At 38.1% G+C, this 19,352-nt stretch overlaps 1 protein-coding gene across 1 annotated transcript in view; it reads left to right on the top strand.

Annotated features, from left to right (window-relative positions):
• nrxn3a (neurexin 3a) overlaps positions 1–19,352 on the top strand; it is a 226,617-nt gene that overhangs the window by 74,440 nt on the left and 132,825 nt on the right. The window contains 11 exon segments of the mRNA XM_051078263.1: positions 3,865–4,084; positions 4,087–4,160; positions 4,866–5,013; positions 5,424–5,513; positions 5,516–5,806; positions 8,742–8,945; positions 10,951–10,977; positions 14,531–14,650; positions 14,953–15,073; positions 15,540–15,800; positions 17,743–17,933. Of these exon segments, the coding sequence (XP_050934220.1) occupies positions 3,865–4,084; positions 4,087–4,160; positions 4,866–5,013; positions 5,424–5,513; positions 5,516–5,806; positions 8,742–8,945; positions 10,951–10,977; positions 14,531–14,650; positions 14,953–15,073; positions 15,540–15,800; positions 17,743–17,933 (1,747 nt within the window).

Raw genomic sequence — 19,352 nt, 5'->3', positions numbered from 1 at the left:
GAGTATAAGAGCATGCAGAGACGGAAATTTCTATTGCCCAATGATGGAAGAGAAACTATTTGTGACAAATCATTAGGCGCATTTAACTCTGTGCAGTGCTGCGCAGTACTGACTTTGCATACTGGGTTTAAGCCCAGCAATGCATGCTGGTTAGAAATGTTTTCTCTCTGAAAGCATTGTCCTATCAGGTATTCCATGTGTGACTTTTCTCCCATACACATTAACACATTGCCCAAGATGTTTTCATTCACTTTTATGTAGTTCTTATATTTAGTTTCACGTGTGTCAAAAGACTAACGTAAACTTGTGTCTGGCCTCAAAATTTTTTACACAATAACATATCTTTGGGTAAGAAATAGTATGTATAGGTTTACAAAGCAGCCTGACATTATGAGAGGGAACACTCATTTTCAAATAACAGACCACAGAACAGCTGTGCAGGTGTTTCCACGTTGAGTTGGATATAGTTGATGAGTTGTGTGAACAACTGATAAAAGATGATCAATCATCATTATGTCAATAACAGGACCCCACAAAGATAGGGGGATGGGATAACAGTTTAATTGTGCTTGATCAAGGTTATTTGTAGTTTTTTCATCATCCCCTTAACGTGTACTTCCTTTATTTTGCTTCATTGTGTAATGTTGTCTTCATTCTTGAATCATGATTAACTTTAATCATGATCATATTCACCATGAGCTCATTGTGCTTAGGTGGACTTAGGGCTATAACAGAATTACAAGAAACATATGATATTTTTCATATTTTTCATGTTAAGTGCAACAAATACAGTTTGACTCACTGTTATAACATTACAACCAAAAGCCAACAATACAGAGAGCATCACAGAATTTAATATTACATGCTACAAAAGCCAGTTGGTCACTAGAGACAAGCGAAATTCAACTTTGCTTTTCCTTCTGCTGTTGGTGAGTCTGAAGAGACAGTCATTCTTATTTAAGCTTTTAATTTGGAAGAGAAAGTGGTGAAGCTGCTCAGGGGACTCAGGATACTTATGTTCAGTCAGAGAAGCAGAGGGTTTCTTCTTGTAGAGAGGTTGGAGAATGAGATAGATGGATGGAAGGAAGTGATAGCAGAATGGATGTTACAAAAAGAGAAGGAACCGCTATAAAGAGAGTGAGAGGAGGGAAGGGGAAAAGACTATTTTCCAGCTAGTCCCTGAGCACCTTAAGGGATAAGTTGATTTACTGTCAAAATCTGCTGGTGGAATATCGATAATCTCAGCCCAGTCCCCTCAATCTACCCACTCAGCCATTGCTGCACTCTCAGACAGAACCCTGGGCGAGGAGTGGGAGCAGAGACATTAATATAAAAGACAGTGAAATGGAGGAGAGGGTGTGTTTGTTTTGTGTATGTATGCTCTCAAAATATAGCCAGACAGAGGGCGTTTCTCTGCCTAGAGAATAATAAAAAAAAAAGGGGCCCTCAATTTTCCACTTGAGCAGATTTCAATTTACACACACAACCCCCTTTGTGACTCCATCCTCCCATTCTTATTGACAGCATTTAGGGCTACTGTGATAAAAGATTGGCCAGTTAGTGTTTCTATCATTGAAAGGACACTTGCTCATACAGGAAACTGTCTGTTAAAAACCAGCTTTGTGCCAAGGGATGAATGAAGCACAGAGAGATCTCTGCTATCTGTGTGGTTAATTTACTAAACTGTATGAGCATAAAGACGGAGGGTGATACTGTGCACCACAAAGTACTGACATCTGTATTTTACAGAATGTTTCATTGGATATAGCAGCAGTGACACATTTAGACATATGTATCCATAAACACAGAGCTTTTTGCTAAGTCTCACTGTTTACATGAAACAAGCATAAATATGTTTTAGTAAGCAGCCTAAATGTTTTCTGATCTTTCCTGCTAATTTCTTATGTCCCGATAAAATGTAGCACTGAAACAATGAATGAAATAATCAACTAGTCAATCAACAGAGGATAAACAGGTACAGTTTTTACAATCCATCATTTCAGCCAATCATGCAAAAATACCCAACATTTGCAGAAAAAATATTTCAGGATTTTCATATTTTTCTTGTTGAGAACTTTGTAATAACTTATAACCACTTCAAAAGTGCACTGTCTTGCATCCATTGTACTTCATGTTGGTGTAACACATCAACATGAACATGTTGAACATGTGTGAACATGCTCTTTCTTGTGTTGATTAACACATCTGGATGGAATCTCTACACTGTCAGCTAGGTTTTGGTGAAAACCATAGACTGTACATAAAGAGGGCCACAATAACAGCACCCAGAAATGAAACTAAATATCTTTTATCACCCCTGGTGGCTGGTTGTGGTATAAAGTGTATTCAGAAACACACTTTTTAAAATCCCATTTCAACATTATAGTTAAAAAATGTGTGCATTACATACATTAAATCATATATTGTTGTATTGTATGTAGACAGGGTTGTAGGACATGTAATCTAAAATATCTTTGAGTACAGCTGGTGAGTGTATATATGTAATATCTTTGAGAACACAAATAGGTATACTGTAGTCTTGCTCATGTTATGTTTTTTCAGGTAAAGGCAAGTGTAAGGACAAGACGGTTAGTTTGCATAGATGCTCTGTTCCAAACCTTGGTGGAGAACACTCTCTTTACACTCTCTTTACTTATAAGAGGTAATGGGAAGGATAATGGTGAAGATGACAAACATCCAATACAGGGATGGGAGTTCCAACACATTTGCTACTTTCAGTTCAGTTGCTCAACTACCATTGCTAATTCAGCACTCTCAAAAAAAGATGTGACAATGATCACATGGGGTCAGTGACTTGTCTTAGACTGTGAGAGAAAAGCTGCTGCTGCTCTCATTATCCTTTGATCCTCCTGGAAATGACTGTCTACCGTTTCCCGCTGTCTATCAATGATATCATTCCAGATGTGTCTTAGGTTGCTCTTCCCAGAATGGTTGTGACCACTGATTCCACAAATCTTGCAGAGAGCCTTCTTTTTCTGGACCCTGGACATTTCTTTTGCATCAGCTCTTCTGTTTCATCACATCAAATCACACTCTGCATTGTCTCTGAACTGAGCAAAGCTCTCTTTTCTGGCCCACAATAAGGTCAGTGCGCTCAGTCCGATATCAGTGGGCTCCATAAACCCCAAGTGGCAAAATCATTCATCTGAACTAATTTCTGAAATTTGTTGAGCAAAAATATTAACTTCTTTGTTTGTAGGGAGTGTAACTCAAGTTTTTGTGCGACAACTCGTCAGCACACTGAGCAAGTTCTTCTCATATGACACTGAATAACATGACAATAGAATTGAATTGAATTTATTATTTTGCTCATTGCTCCACATTTGGAGCTCTAGCTCTTGTCTGTGGATCATTCCAAGTTGGACAGCCTGGATGGATCTCTTTTTGATATTCCATAAACCTTGGATTTCTGCTGCTGCCTGCCATAAGTCTTTTATATCATTCAGTGCTTCAAAGAATGTGTTCACATGCCAATATGCCTTTGATGTTGCACAGAGGACCAAACTATGAGAATTACAGTGAACATTCATGGCATATATGTTTTAGAATTACATGCACATCTTCCTTGTTTCCTGACATAAGGGAACTGACCCATGTGTTAATATTTGCATTTAAGGTGACAACTCTCATTAAAGCTTGATGCCACGTCCATCATCATGCACTGAATTTATGTCTGAATAGAATCAAAATTCATATCAACAATTGTGTATTGCATTCATCTTAAGAACACTGATAACATTCATGTTATTTGAGACTTTCCCTTGTTTAAAAAAAAAAAAGAGAATGCAGCCGTTAATGTTAATTAAATGAATAAATTGTAATGTTATATTCACTCAATCACAGGTGGTGTATAAGAACAATGACATCCGACTTGAGTTGTCCCGTCTGGCTCGAATTGTGGACCCTAAGATGAAAATCCAAGGTGAGGTGTCCTACAAGTGTGAGAATGTGGCCACCTTGGACCCCATTTCTTTTTTCGAGACTCCCGAGGCTTACATCAGCCTTCCCAAATGGAACACCAAGCGGATGGGATCCATTTCTTTCGATTTCCGAACAACTGAGCCAATGGCCTCATCCTCTTCACCCATGGCAAACCCCAGGAGCGCAAAGATGCTGCCCGCAGTCAGAAGAACACCAAGGTCAGTCATAATCTTCAAAATTATTCAATTGGTGACAAATTTTATCACTGCTGTAAGAAATTACATCCTAACTATATTCACAAATATTAAGTCAAAGGCAACCAGACCTGCTGTTTAGAAGGACTGATGAATCCTCTTGGATGACTGGCAAAATGTGTATAAGACAAAACAACAGTTGCTTTTAGTCATAGATGTCCTATGACTTGGATGACTGGGGGCATCATACATCATTTAGAACCAAACCAAAGAGATGTCCCCATTTCAGATTGTTTTCATTAGAATATTCTTTATGTGAAATATGTGATTGATATATATATATATATATATATATATATATACACACCCCCTGTGGTCCCTAGATGTTCCCATCCATTCCCAAGTGTTACATCTGAAATTTGCCCTTACAACTACAGACATTGTGGTATCACAATGATTTTATGTTGAGACTTGCTGTTTCACACCCAGCCATGTGTGGTCAGAAGTGTGCTCTGTTGCACCTGTGACCACACAAAACTGTGATGTCAAACTACTGTTAAACTACGTGAGGTTTGCAGCGACAAGATTTTCAGGTTCTATTACTGGTACAGATTCAATACTTGTAAATCAAATGATCAGACAAGCATTCCTTTTTTGAGAAAAGGAATGCTTGTCTGATCATTTGATTTGCAAGTAATCCCTATTTATGTGTTCTTTGGCCTTGTCCAGGTGGATTTCTTTGCTGTAGAGCTGCTGGATGGGAGCCTTTACCTGTTGTTGGACATGGGCTCAGGGACTATCAAGGTGAAGGCCACCCAGACAAAGGTCAATGATGGTGCCTGGTACCATGTGGACATCCAGAGAGATGGACGCTCAGGTTAGTTGTGTTGGTGAAGTTGGTGAAACGGTGACATGTACTAGCTCAAACAGAATTTGAATAAAATTCACAAGAACTGTCTTAAAATTACTAAAAAAAAAAAAAAAAAAAACTTTACTCACTGATGAGTTACTCTGTTATTACTGGAGTTTTGTTGACTTTCCTTAAATACCAAAAATGAAAGCAAGCAGAATTTGACATAGTTTTAATTAATACAGAACAAGAGCTGATTAAAGAATTACAATTAAAAAGTACACCAAATGGTTTTTTATGTTTTGATCAGGATAAATATTTTTTTCCCATCATTGTGTGTAGAATGATTTCTTCCTGACATTACCATTCCATCTTGAACCACCGTTGATATCAGCACAGCCCTGTATCTGATCTTCTCTCTCCCACCCCCATCACAGGCACCATCTCTGTAAACAGCAGAAGGACCCCATTCACAGCCAGTGGTGAGAGTGAGATTCTGGACCTGGAGGGTGACATGTACTTGGGGGGGTTCCTGCTGACCGCACCAACCTCATCCTGCCCACTGAGCTCTGGACGGCGATGCTCAACTACGGCTATGTGGGCTGTATCCGTGACCTTTTCATTGACGGTCGAAGCAAGGACATCCGTCAGATTGCTGAGGCACAAAATGGTGCTGGCATCAAACCCTCATGCAATAAGCAACCGGGCAAGCAGTGTGAGAGCTACCCATGCAAGAACCGAGGTGTCTGCAAAGAAGGCTGGAATCGATTCATCTGTGACTGTACCGGGACTGGCTACTGGTCACGCACCTGTGAGAGAGGTAAATGTTTGCATGCCTATTTCTCTTGCATAAACCTTAGAATATACTGCTACTATATTCAAGCAAGAGGCAACAATGTCTACTGATAACACAATTTGCGCTACACTCACCACTGGGTTCAGTGCACTGTTTGAAGGAGTCATGGAAGACAGGGTTCAGAGTTCAGCATGGTTGAACCAGGTAAACACATTAAGACATATAAAAAAGCATGTGTACCACTCATAATGGCACAAGAAATTGTTATTTTGATTTGTCGAATGGAAAGGGATGAGTGAGTCAGGCATGGTAGAGAGGAATCAGCTCTGGATGAACTGCAGGAAAGGAGACCGGGTGTTAGGGAATGGGATCAGATTGTCCTTTAGGGTTGATGTGAGCTTCTATTTGCGTGGTCTGTTAACAGATTAAGCCAGTGATTTATTGATAATTTTGCTCTGTCTTTGAGCAATTTGTTTTTCTTGGACACAGTTAATGCTATTGAGATGAAAGCTTGGAGATGTTATGGCATCAAATGAGGGATGGAGAGAGAGAGAGAGGGATGCTGATGTTGCGGATCTCGGACAGCTTTCCCATGGCATGACCAGAACCGTTCAGCTGGTGTGCAGAGGTAGTCATTGCAGGTGTTGCTGTCTGTGAAGCCCATATGCTAACATTTTGTGAGTGGTGATGTGCAATCTTTGTAGGAACTTGGAATGTACCTGAATCCAAATCATATAACTGTTAATATGTTATTCATTCTACCCAGGTTTCTCTTAAATATTCAAGAAAATGAAATCAGCTCCATGGGTGATGCTGCTTACACTCCCACATATTTACCTTCAAGCTCATTGAGACTCAAGCTTATACATTGAATAGCTATCATAACACTTGAAACGCTCAAAAGACAACAACTGTTAACATACCTATACTGGGGCTTGCATTCTTCATAGTGGTAACTGTAAACTGCCTGTGATGGCTCAAAGATGGCAGCGTTTAGGATAAAGGCTGTTGAACACAGTTGCGTCTTCAGTTAGAAAAGCATTACAGTTGTGTTGTTTTATCATCATACCGCTCTTTCACTCTTTCTGTGGTGTGGCTTTCTCACAGTAAATTTTTCCTGAAGATGTTCAAGCTCAGCAGCAAGCTCTCAGAGTTCAGAAAGCATTTTCCTCTGACCTATAGAGGAAAAGATCCTGTTATTGTTTTGTTGTGTTATCATTTTAGTTTTTCTCCTCTACTTAAAGAGAAAACAGAGAGGCTCCGGGATAAGAGTGAGTTTGTTTTCTGCAGCCAAAACTAGTTCTGTTCTTGCTTCAGGTGTTCAAATTCATTATGTTGTACCGCCAGCAAGGCAGCCCACAGGACACTCACTCACACACACATACACACACACCTCACACTGTACAGGGGTTGTTGAAAGTCCAGTAGCAGGTTTCATACTGTTTTTAATGGCTAACAGTGTTTTTTTTTTTTTGGGGGGGGGGTCAGTTTTTTATATGGCAGTATTGCAGGCTCACTGAAAGACCTCAGGGCTGAGCCCCTGACTGCCACTTGCTTAATCACACTTTTACTGTGTTCTAGGCACGATGTACAGGAAGCGGCAAGCATAATTGAATATTGCATACAATGAAAATCGGAACATTGTATCTGACTCTGTTGGTGCAAATGAGAACATTTCATTCATTGTATTGTCATTCATTGTGTACCTCTGACAGCACCAGTATTAGGATTGTATTGTATTAGATTGCAGCTTATGGATTTGGGACACCACCATGGTTTCTGACACTAGTGCTGATGGGATAGTTACAGGCTCACCTGTCTCTTCACACAGCTTTCTGCCAAAGAACATTTCACTGCCCCTCTGACCAGTTTTCTGTCATGATATCCAGGCAGTTTAATAAGACTGATCAGAGATGAAAACTAATTAACCCATCCCCAACCCTCACAAATTGCTCCTACTGCTTTTAGCATATAGAATAACAGCTCTGATCATATCTGTCTGTCTTTTTTCTCTTCTTCATCTAGTGGGCTGCTGGATAATAATTTCCTCTGAATCTAATTTTTACTCTTGAAAAGAGAAGTTTTAGGGCATCAATGGATCAGTCTGATATGTGGCGTTCATTTCACCTTGATTTATTTCCAAGGGATATTTTATTGAAATATTGCAATATAATTATCAGGAGCCAAAGATAGTCAAGATTTCATAATGTCTTCTTTATTAACACTATTATTTATATTTAGATGTATGTGTGAGTATTACCTTTAGGTCAGTTTTTGAAAAGTATGAAATGAAGACATATTATCCACTAGACTCAGTGCTTTTCAGCTGATGCTGTGACTGGACACTTTATGATGTGGTGAATCTGCTGATTATTACTTGGCAGTACCATGGATCTATAAAACAAGAACATACACAGGATGTGATGTACAGCCTTGAGTGCGAGGAAAGTAGTAACCAAGCCCAAATCAAACCAGCACTGAATTTCTGTTACCCTGTCTCCGGAAAACGAGCATCAAACTCCCAAGAAATTGGTACAGACCATTAATGCAGAGACACACCTAACACACAGAGACAAATCACACAGCCAAGACAACTAACACACATACACAACTAACAGAGACAACTAACACCTCCAGAGGAATAGTCTGAGTATTTAAGCATGATGGAACAAGTGGACAGGTAAAGGTAATATAAATAAATATGCTTGGGCCAGCCATTCAGTGTCAAGAAAGGGAGAGCTTGACGTAGCCTAAACAAATGTTCACTTTCATCTTACAAATTAATAGGCTAAATTACATGAACGTCACACATTGCACAGAGAGTGGGAGTTTAAAAGGGGTCCTGAAGCTGCTAGCATGACTAACTGAAAATTTGCACAAAGTTGGGCTGATAATACGGACTCTGGCCTTTCTTGAAATATGGCTAACATCTCTCTATGCTCCTGACTTTCTCACACAGAGGCTTCCATCCTTTCCTATGATGGCAGCATGTATATGAAGGTGGTGATGCCAACCATCATGCACACTGAGGCAGAGGATGTCTCCCTGCGTTTTCGTTCCCAGAGGGCTTATGGCCTCCTCATGGCCACCACCTCCCGAGACTCAGCCGACACACTCAGGCTGGAGTTGGATGGGGGTCGTGTGAAACTCACGGTCAACCTAGGTATCGTATGCCCCCCACCCACCCACCCATCTGCCTCCACTCCTACATCCTTCACCATGAGACGGTTTGCTGTTGAGCAGTGACCTCCCCCTCTTCTCACTCTCTATCTATCTTATATCAAGTCTGTTCATTAGTTACTCATCACTGTGATCCTTTAAAGGTCGCCAATAGCTTTAGAACATAAATAAGATTTATCTTTTGCATGGGTGTTAATGTGTTTTGTGCACACAGATAACCATGGACTGCTTACTGAATACAGCTATTTACTGGATAACAGCTTAGGTTGTACCATCATAACTTATTTTACCTCAGTGGTAAATTTGTTTGGCCCGTCTTTGAAACAGACAAACCATAGTCATATCCATGTTCTTGTTTACAGAACTTTTGAGACAGTCACAGCACAATAAGCTAAGTATGCATTATGATGTAGAGATAATGGGCTTTAAAGGCTAATCTCTAATAAAGTCTTTTTAAAGAATAAAGTGTGCTGAGACTTTCTAAGAGCTGACTTCCACCAAGTATGCCCCCTCCTCCCCCGACCTTCAGTCCATCATTCAACAGGAGATTAGAAGAAACTTTTCTTGTCTTTCTCACTAACCTCATTTTTCTGTCTGACATGAAGTAATTTCTCTGTCATCTTCCTGTTCTTCTGGGTGGTTGGTTTCTTTGCTAATGATGGTGTCTTTTATGAAAGTCTATGCTTTTTCAGTGTTTTGGGTTCTTTTTATGTTTAACTGTCAACCCCATTTTCCATCATGCTTTGTTGAAAGATGGTATTCACCCCTTCAAAGGCCTTAAGCCTGCGGCCCGTCAGGTGAACAGCCCGAGAACAGAGCCCAGCAAAACCTACAGCTGGCTGTGACCCCAAATACTTCCAAACACTTCTAGTCATTATATGTAAAGAATACTAAAATGAAAATGTATCCAATTTATATCTTGCACATATAGTTTGGCCGGCAAAAATCATAAAATGTAAGAATAATACCAATAGTTAGCAGACATTAGCTTGCTTGCCAAGCCATATTTAGATCAATTCTAAACTGATAATATTAATTAAAAAGTCATACCCTAGATTTCAGTCAAAATATTAGCAGCTCTAATTGGTCAGTACCCATATGATTTCTTAGCCTACGTTAATCTGTGTGATTTTCTACAGATTGTTTGTAAAAGTGTAAATATAGATCTATCTTCAGTTTTAGCTTAGTGATACGTGTAGGTATAGCATAATGCTCCAGATGCAGTGGTTGGGGTTCCTGTGCCTCTGCATGGTGCTGGTGCTGATTGGATCGTGGCTGTTTGCTCCCACTTTTCTGTTGCGGTTGACGACACATGAAACCACTAGCCACATGGTGACCAACCCTCACTGTCCTTACAGCTACATACAGCAGTTATTCTTCAATGGAACAGTTTAGATGCTTCATATTTAAATTTTTGTCTTACAAATTCAGCTTGTTGCTATTTGAATAGCAAATCAAATCATATCAGTCTGTACCCCTCAACTTTTCAAAGATCCATGGCTCTGAAATGAATGGCTGCTACCACCTTGTTGGTGCAGAGGCTTTGGAGCCAGAGACTTTGACTTTTCTAATGTGAATGTTTAAAGCTTAAATCCAACAGTCAGTGTAGGGTTGGAAAACTCATGTAGCTGGTAATACAAGTGGCCATTTTACTGTAAATACTGCACCTAAAAAATTAATGTATTTGAACTCTTCTACTACAGGTAACAAAGGGCACAAGCTCTAGAAAAGCAGCTAGTGCATTCCTGTGACTGACAAATCCAGGCATTATTTTATTTACTATTAAATGATGGTTTTTGGAAATCTGTACAACCTATAATTCATTTCATGTTAATTTGGCATAAATTAAATATAAATACCAAAGGAATAAAATGGCTACCTCCCTGCATGTGTACGTCCCCGGAAGGGTGGACTTTTTGTTTTTGGATGTCTGCAGCAGTAACCTTGAAGGATGCAATTTCATCTGTCATTTATTCTTCCCCATCTAGACTGTATCAGGATAAACTGTAACTCCAGTAAGTTAACACTCAAGTTTCATTTGCTTTCTATGTTGATGGTCTGTTGATGTTGTTATTTTGAAAGGAAAACTGTTTTTTCTCTTTTTTTTTTTGTTTTTGTTTTTTTTTTTCTTAAAATCTGAGTCTGCACCCACCTCCACTTTCTCTAAAGCCTATCATGTGGAGGATAAGTATGCTGAGTTGGTTTGAGTATCACTAATTCAACAGGAACCAGCAGAAATAGCCTCAGTCAAGTGGAATGAGCTGTGACTTGCTATACTTATTGGACATATCTTAACATTTTTTTTAATCAATCACTTTACTCTATTTTCTATTATTTTCTACTCTATCTTCAGTAGTAACAAAATACATTTAGAAGAACTCATAGAGTCTATATTTCATTTTGACACAATTTTAGGCAAAAGTAGGAAATACATTTTATTCATAAATGATGTCATTAAGTGACTGCAATCTGAGAAGCAGGTATGTACAAAAAGAGTTTACTTGTAACTGAGTGCTGCTAGGTTCATTGTCTAACATTTGAGGCCACAAGTGAGAGAGTAATAGTAGGTGTATCAGCTCTGTCCAGAACTCCCTTACCCTTTTTCTGACATGGATGTGTAATATAATTAATTCCATCCATTAATGTTAAATATAAATAATGAGTAATTGTTAGAATAATAACTAAATTCCATTGCAGCACGCCAACATTAAGTAGTGCATGAGACAATACAAAACTTACTATTTCTGTGTAAGGGTATGGAACTGTATTTGTTGAGACAACTGTTAATACTAGCATGGCTAGAGAATGTTAAAATCCTTCACTAAAAAAGCATGGAGTCCAGTTCACAGAATGTAATTAAAGATATTTACAGCTGTAAAACTGTTGGCTGAAACACACTTATATCCAAAACAGAAGCAACAGCAATACCATGAAAGTAATGCTGACGGCATAATGAGAGTCACATTCTGAATGAAATTAAAGAAGCACCAATTTTCACACAATCTGGTCTGGACAGTTGAATATAACTAGTATTAGAATATATTTATATTGAATATAAGTATAGCTGAGCTGTCAAGACCCAGATTTAAACAGAACTAATTTCACTAGGTTATTTACCCCTGACCCCCAGTGTGTAAAGTGTTCAAAGCTTTACAACATAATACTGATTTCTAGTGGGGATCCAAACATTTTCAGACACCAAATACCTATGGATGAATTTTGATTGATAACTGATAATTTATTTGACTCATACAGCCATAAAAATGTGATAGTTTGACCTTGAGTATCAATACATTTGTCATAAAGCTTTGATACAATTTTGAAAACAAGCTGATATAGATCACATATATGGGAATTACAAAGACCTAATAGTTTCAGAGATTTAACACTTTGATCTAGTGGACTTCAATCATTACATTTTCTATATCAGAAAGTTACAATTTTAAAATATCTCAAACTACAGTTCTTTTTATTGTTAATCTTTAACAAAAATCATATTCATGACAAATAATTAATCACTGATTGGTTGCATACAGTCCTATACCCAAGACTAAGTTAATTAAGCCACAAGAGACTGAGCATCAAAACTGAGCTCCAAAAGTACACTGAATATGTAGGACTGTATATTGTTATGAAATTTCATGTAAGGTTACATACTACATATTATAAGTTTAGGAATGATGATTCAAATGAGTCTGCTGCTGTTGTTTTTAGTGTCACAGCTGCATAGCAGTTATCAGCCACACATCACTATGATTGCTTTTACTCATAATGAGGCCATGGAGATCTTTGCCTTTACATTTGTTAGTTTTTTTTTTCTCATGTAAGATGCAATAGATGTTCCAGTGAAACAAATAGCTAACCTCCTCTGGGGCAGGTTAACATCAGAGGATGGGACTAGAACCTGTCAACAGCCCAACTACTCACCAATCAGATCACTGGAAAACCACAGTAATCATTCCTACAGGATCCTGACATGGACAAAACAGTTTGCAATAAAGTGAGAAATAATAAAGATCAATAGATATTGTTATAGATCAGTGGAATCGTTTTTCTGTTCCAGTCTCTCCACATTTTTCTCCACAATTGAGCTTTTACCAAACACAGGGAGAGTTTATCATACTAAATGATCACATAATTACTATTATAGCTTCATTTTAATTGAACAAATATGTTCACCGTTTCCAGCAATTATAAATGAACATTTCAGTCAGATTGACCTCATCAGACATTAATTCTCTCCTCTCTGCTTTGGCAGCAGAAACAGTCTGACATTACTGTAACTTTTTATCTGCAGAATAAAGAGCAGAAATGCTCACTCAGTAAGAAACAGCATTTCTTGTATTTATTTATAATATATCCTCAGCCTGACTTTAATAATTGGAAATTATTCCTATTGTTTCTTTTCTATCCTAGTCATGTGATCATGTTGTTTATAGGCATTTCTTCTCATATCATATTAAGTACTCTATTCATGGTCCTGACAACATTGCAATGGTTGAACAACAATGGTTGATAACCACCGTCATATGACTGCTTAGTGAGACTGTGGCTGTTAGGTTTGGTAAAGCCTGATAATGAAAAGATATCCTGGGTATGTTGAACTTCATAGTACAGGCCTCAGAAACTCTGAAAATCTGGTCTCATACCAACAGTCAACAGTTTTTTTTTACTATGACCATGATTGTTTCCCAATCTTATTCAAGTAATTTTTGTGCCGAAAACCAACCAAAATTTGCCTGATAACAATAGTCGTCTGTGTTTTTTGTTTTTTTTTTAAATAGTCATTTGAAATGGTTTTTGAAGGCACTGACAAACAATGTCCTCCTGCCAACTGAGGCATCAGATTGGAAAAGACACACACACAGACACACACACTAAAAAACAAAATATTTAGTCATTTACTTTTGAGGGTTTGCTAATATCACACTTCAGGGTTCGTAAAGCATTTTTTTTGTGTGTGTTATTATTTATGTGTGTGATTTTGCATACATTGTATGCACTAGTGCATACACGTATTTCCTGTCAGCAAACCTCTCCTAAAATGAAGAAACACAGATGTTGTTTTTCATCAGATCGTGGTTCAGAAAGACTTGGAACAGGTTACAGAAAGGCTACTGATGTTTTAAATTAGACAGGTGCTCTGCTTACTGGTGATGTTTTTGTCTCACTTTTATGGTCAAAAAAAGACAATAAAAGAGGAAGGAAATAAATAATAAGAAAAGATTTCTAAAAGCCTATTATGAGTAAAAGCAATTTTTACTACTATAGTTGTCCTCTTTCTATTCAAACTATTCAAGAGCCATGACGCTGTTTTGCAGCATAGTGGTCAAATGTATTCTAGAATTACTTATGTCAAAGATATCAAGTATTTTGTACATTTTCACTGTGCATTTCACTGTCTAAACCAAACCTTTGTTTCCCAAAGGTGTAAGAACCAGTTTGTAAACTAGTAAAAAAGCTACGTTGCACATAGAAATTCTGCCAATGGTTCCAGCCTGACTGATAACAAAGGTTTGGTTTTAGGCTCAGGATGTCTTTAACTTTGTGATTGACCATTGTTCTCAGGCAAGGGACCGGAGACCCTGTATGCTGGGCAAAAGCTCAATGATAATGAGTGGCATACGGTGCGTGTGGTGCGTCGCGGAAAAACCTACAAGCTAACAGTTGACGATGATGTAGCAGAAGGTACTTACCTACATCAAATCAGCACATGCTTGAGGAACTGTTCTTAGTGTTGCCTTGTCAGTGGTATCACAGCATTCTGTGGTGTGTTGCCATAGAGATTTATAGTATTCCTATGTAACTGTGCTACAGAGAACACTTGTAGATATATGCAACCATTAGTGACAGTTTGCACCCATCTAATATTATTAATGTAATTTTCTCCTTAAATCAGCCCTTTTGTGTTAGTGTCAGACAGTGTTCTCTTTTCTTTTCGTTTTTTGTCTTTCTTTTCAACCCATCCCCTCCACCCTCCCCGTCTTCAGGCCAAATGGTGGGTGACCACACTCGTCTGGAGTTCCACAACATTGAAACAGGCATCATGACAGAGCGCAGATATGTTTCCAGTATCCCATCCAGCTTCATTGGTCATCTGCAGAGCCTTAGGTACGCAGAAAACTTACTTTAACCGTACCCTTCAAATTTATGTATAGTTTTAGTTTTATTTTGGTTTTACTGCACATTTACCATTTGGTTCAGCCTCAGCACTCTCTCTATTTACTGAAGACAAATTCAGTGAGTAGCTGGTGAAGCGGGTGAAAGCAGCTAAATAGCCAGATATTTTTCTGAGTTAGTGGTGACCAAACCAGAGCGTAAAGTTAATACTGGACTTATATTTGTCTGGCACAGAACAAAATGAATGCTAATATTTCACTGTGCCTACTGTGAAAAAGACAGACAGACAGTGTGTTGGCTCGCTTGTTGTGGAGTTCCTGTGCCCCTAAAAGGCTAAATTCACTGACTGTCTTCAGTAACTGTGACCAACATGTTTTTTTTTTTAGACTTTGAAGAAGAAGTAGAACTTTATTTTTAAGACAGTAATTTCATGCACCTGTTCCTTTTCTTTCCTCAGATTTAATGGTATGCTCTACATCGACCTGTGCAAGAATGGTGACATCGATTATTGTGAGCTTAATGCCCGCTTTGGGGTTCGCTCCATTATTGCTGACCCTGTCACCTTCAAATCCAAGAGCAGCTACCTGAGCTTGGCCACCCTGCAGGCCTACACATCCATGCACCTCTTCTTCCAATTCAAGACCACCTCCCCAGATGGCTTCATACTTTTCAACTCTGGAGATGGCAATGATTTTATTGCTGTAGAACTGGTTAAAGGGTAAGATTATAGAGAAAGGACACCTGTTAACCTTTTGCTTGTTGAAACCCTGAAAGTTTAGTTGTGAGATTATTTGTGCACCAACTCATAATGCCTACATATAATGCCATTTTTTTTAAAACAATGACAGTGTATCAAATGACAACATGAAAACAATATGACAATGTGAAAGGGGTTGCAAAATATCACTGCATTTGTAGCTCCACTTTTTGTCCAACCTGCAATTTTGCTCTTTTGGTTCAATTTTCCTCTTTTGGTTCAATTTTGCTCTTTCGTTTTAAGTCATTGCAAGCACCAGAACAGAAAGACCAAAAACAGAGGTAAAAGAGAGTGAATATTGGACTTCATCAGGTGGACAGACACACAGTCCCAAATAAGGCTGACAGAAAAGATAACCACTCTGGTGAGGAGAAAAGCATCTCAGAATGCACAACACAACCTTAAGGCAGAGTGACTATAACAGCAGAAGACCACAGCAGGTTAAATTCCTGTCATCCAAGAACAAATATCTGAGGCTTAAGACTGCAGTGGGTATAGGCTCACAAAAACTAGACGGTTAAAACTAGAAATACAGAGCCTGGTCTGATGAATCTCAATTTCTGCTGAGGCATGCAAATGGCAGGGACAGAATTTGGTGTCAGCATTAGTCCATGGATTCAACCTGCATTGTTCAGGCTGGTGGTGGTGATGGTGGTGGTGTTATGGTGTGGGGAATGTTTTTGTGGAATACACTTTGGGCCCTTAATACAAATCAATCATCGTTTGAATGCCACAGCTTATCTGTGTATTGTTGCTCACCATTAAACCAATATTCTAATGACTATTATCAGCACCATGTTACAAAGCAAACATGATTGATTTCATGAGTGATTTCAGTGGCCTCCCCAGTCACCAGATCTGAATCCAATAGAACACCTTTGGGAATAAGAGATTTGCAGCATGAATGTACAGCTGACAAATCAGCATAAATTATTTGATGCAGTCATATCAACATTTCTAACATCTTGTGGAATCTCATGAAGAATTGAGGTTGTTTTGAGAGCAGAGGTAGGCCCTACCCCATAATTAGTATGGTGTTCTGATGAGTGTATGTGGATATGGTACAGGAGTGATTATTATTTGAATATATTTTCAGCAAGGCAAACAGACTTATCAATATATTTGCTCTGCTGCCTTCAAATTGCTGCAGGAAAGGAGAAGATCAATAAAGTTTTCAAATAAAGTTTTCAAGTATTAAATATTATGCCAATCAAAATGTGTTTTAGTTTTTTTTTTTTTTTTTCATAAATCCACAGTTCCTTCACATATCCTCCAAATATTTAGTTTGTGGTTTTCTACAGAATAAATTATGGTTGCAACTGGTAAGACAATGACTCAAATCCAGTTTGTACCAAAATGCCAATAATTCACTTTGCAACACCTCAGTGATTGAAATCAACTCATGTTGGTGCCTCTCCTCCCACCTTTGTACCATATGGGACAGATATGAAAATAGGGAAATTATGAAGACAGGAAGATGCTACGTTGTCATAACAGTGCTTGTACTAGTCTTTGCACTGTCATGAAAATAAAGCCCCAATTATCAATATGTAGGGAATATACTAAACATGAATTTTAGTCCACCAGTCATTAAAGCTGTGTTCAATAGTCGAAACAGGTGAGAGTTCTTAAGAGATCTTTTGAATATTGCTGGATGGCAGAAAATTGACAAATTGGTACAAAACTATCGGAGATGGACTGGAGTTGTACAAATAATTGTTTTGTCTGCAGTAACTTGATGATACAATGCATAATTCACAGCAAATGTGTTAAAGTCATTAAAATTCACTCACTTTCTGGATCAGAACGGCCATTTTGTGAACATCTCAAGGAATAGCCCTAAAGGTAGAAAGCTGACAATTTCTTAAGCATTCTGTAACTCTCAATAACTTTTCTCTTGCAGATATATCCACTATGTTTTTGACCTTGGAAATGGGCCTAACCTCATCAAGGGCAAGAGTGAAAGGGCACTGAATGACAACCAGTGGCACAATGTAGCCATCACCCGAGACAACAGTAACACCCACACACTGAAAGTAGATGCTACAGCAACTAGTCAGAGTATCAATGGAGCCAAGAACCTGGACCTGAAAGGTATCCATTCCACCTGTTATATGTGTTCAGTTTTCATTCAGCCACATTGGTTTAAGTGGTTAAACTACTAAAAAACTCAAGTCATGGATTATTTATCTCCAATTCTATTTACATTTTACAAAGTTCAGTCTTTCTACAATATTATTTATGTAATTATTATGTTAATATATTTAAGTGATTCCATCTTCTGTCATAACATCTGAGCCTCACTCTTTTTCCTGGTTTTGATATGAGAACAATCTATTGGATTGACTGAAAATTTACTTTACTTTGTTATGTTAATGTGTTATGTAACTTTATATATATATGTATATATATATATATATATATATATATATATATATACATATATATATATATATATATATATATATATATATATATATATATATATATATATTAGCCGACACTTTTTTCTTTTCCCAATATCAGATATGCTGCTGCATCTTTTTAACCAGCCCTGTATCCCTGGAAATTACCTTACCATACAACTAAACTAAAATTTATATTTATGTAAACAGAAATTTATGTTTTCTATTTCTACCATCGTACTTTATGTATTTGGCAGATCACATATCAGTAAGATGTTCACAGACAGTGTGTTTGGTTTCTGCCCAAAATATCCAGTCTTGCTGTACATCTACTTGTAGTGCTTACAGCATTGTTTTATTTTTTATGGTTATGTTTAGGCACTCAAAGCACTTGGTTAAGGCAAGGGAAAGATTGTGGTCTGGTTTAATAAGGAAAAAGTTAATAATGACTTCAGACATGTTTATTTACATTCACCAAAAACCTTTTTTTCCTAACCTTAACCCAGATGCTTTTCTTGCCTAAACTTAACTTCAGATGAGACTGTGAATATGAACCCCAGTCTCTTGTGTGACACTCTGCCTCCACTGCCATTAATAAATGTAGCACTTCACTCATCCATAGAAAGCACTGACCCTGAACCTAATCTAGCCAGTGACTGTGTTGTTTAGAAACATAATTTGTAGGAGACAGGGTTGCTCCAGTGCAGCACCACATGGAAATTTACCTCTTGGTTTTTATATTAGAGGCACTTCAGGTAGATCAGTCAGTATGATACTAACCAGTAAAATGTGATGTATCAAAATATCTGAAACCCTATTATCAGGGTAGAACTTCACACACTTCCTAACCATGACAAAATAGGAAAGACTCTAAGGTCTATCATGTATGTTGACCCCCCTGTCTGTGGTAGCAGCTGCTGCGCTAGACATAGAGAGCAGGCCAGTAATCATATAACCCCCATTTGAGCCTGTCACACACACCACCACCAACCTCCATTCCATCACATATTACTTCTTACAGTTATTACTCCCTTGATCCTCTGTTGCATTTTTAAATATCCTGGGAGAGAGGGTTGTAGCTGAATTTGAGGATGCTGTTACCCTTTAA

The sequence above is a fragment of the Lates calcarifer genome, linkage group LG19 (genome assembly GCF_001640805.2).
Source record: "Lates calcarifer isolate ASB-BC8 linkage group LG19, TLL_Latcal_v3, whole genome shotgun sequence".
In the NCBI taxonomy this organism is placed as follows: Eukaryota; Metazoa; Chordata; class Actinopteri; family Centropomidae; genus Lates; species Lates calcarifer.
The sequence above is the reverse complement of the archived record's forward strand: the minus strand, read 5'-3'. Positions and strand labels throughout refer to the sequence as shown.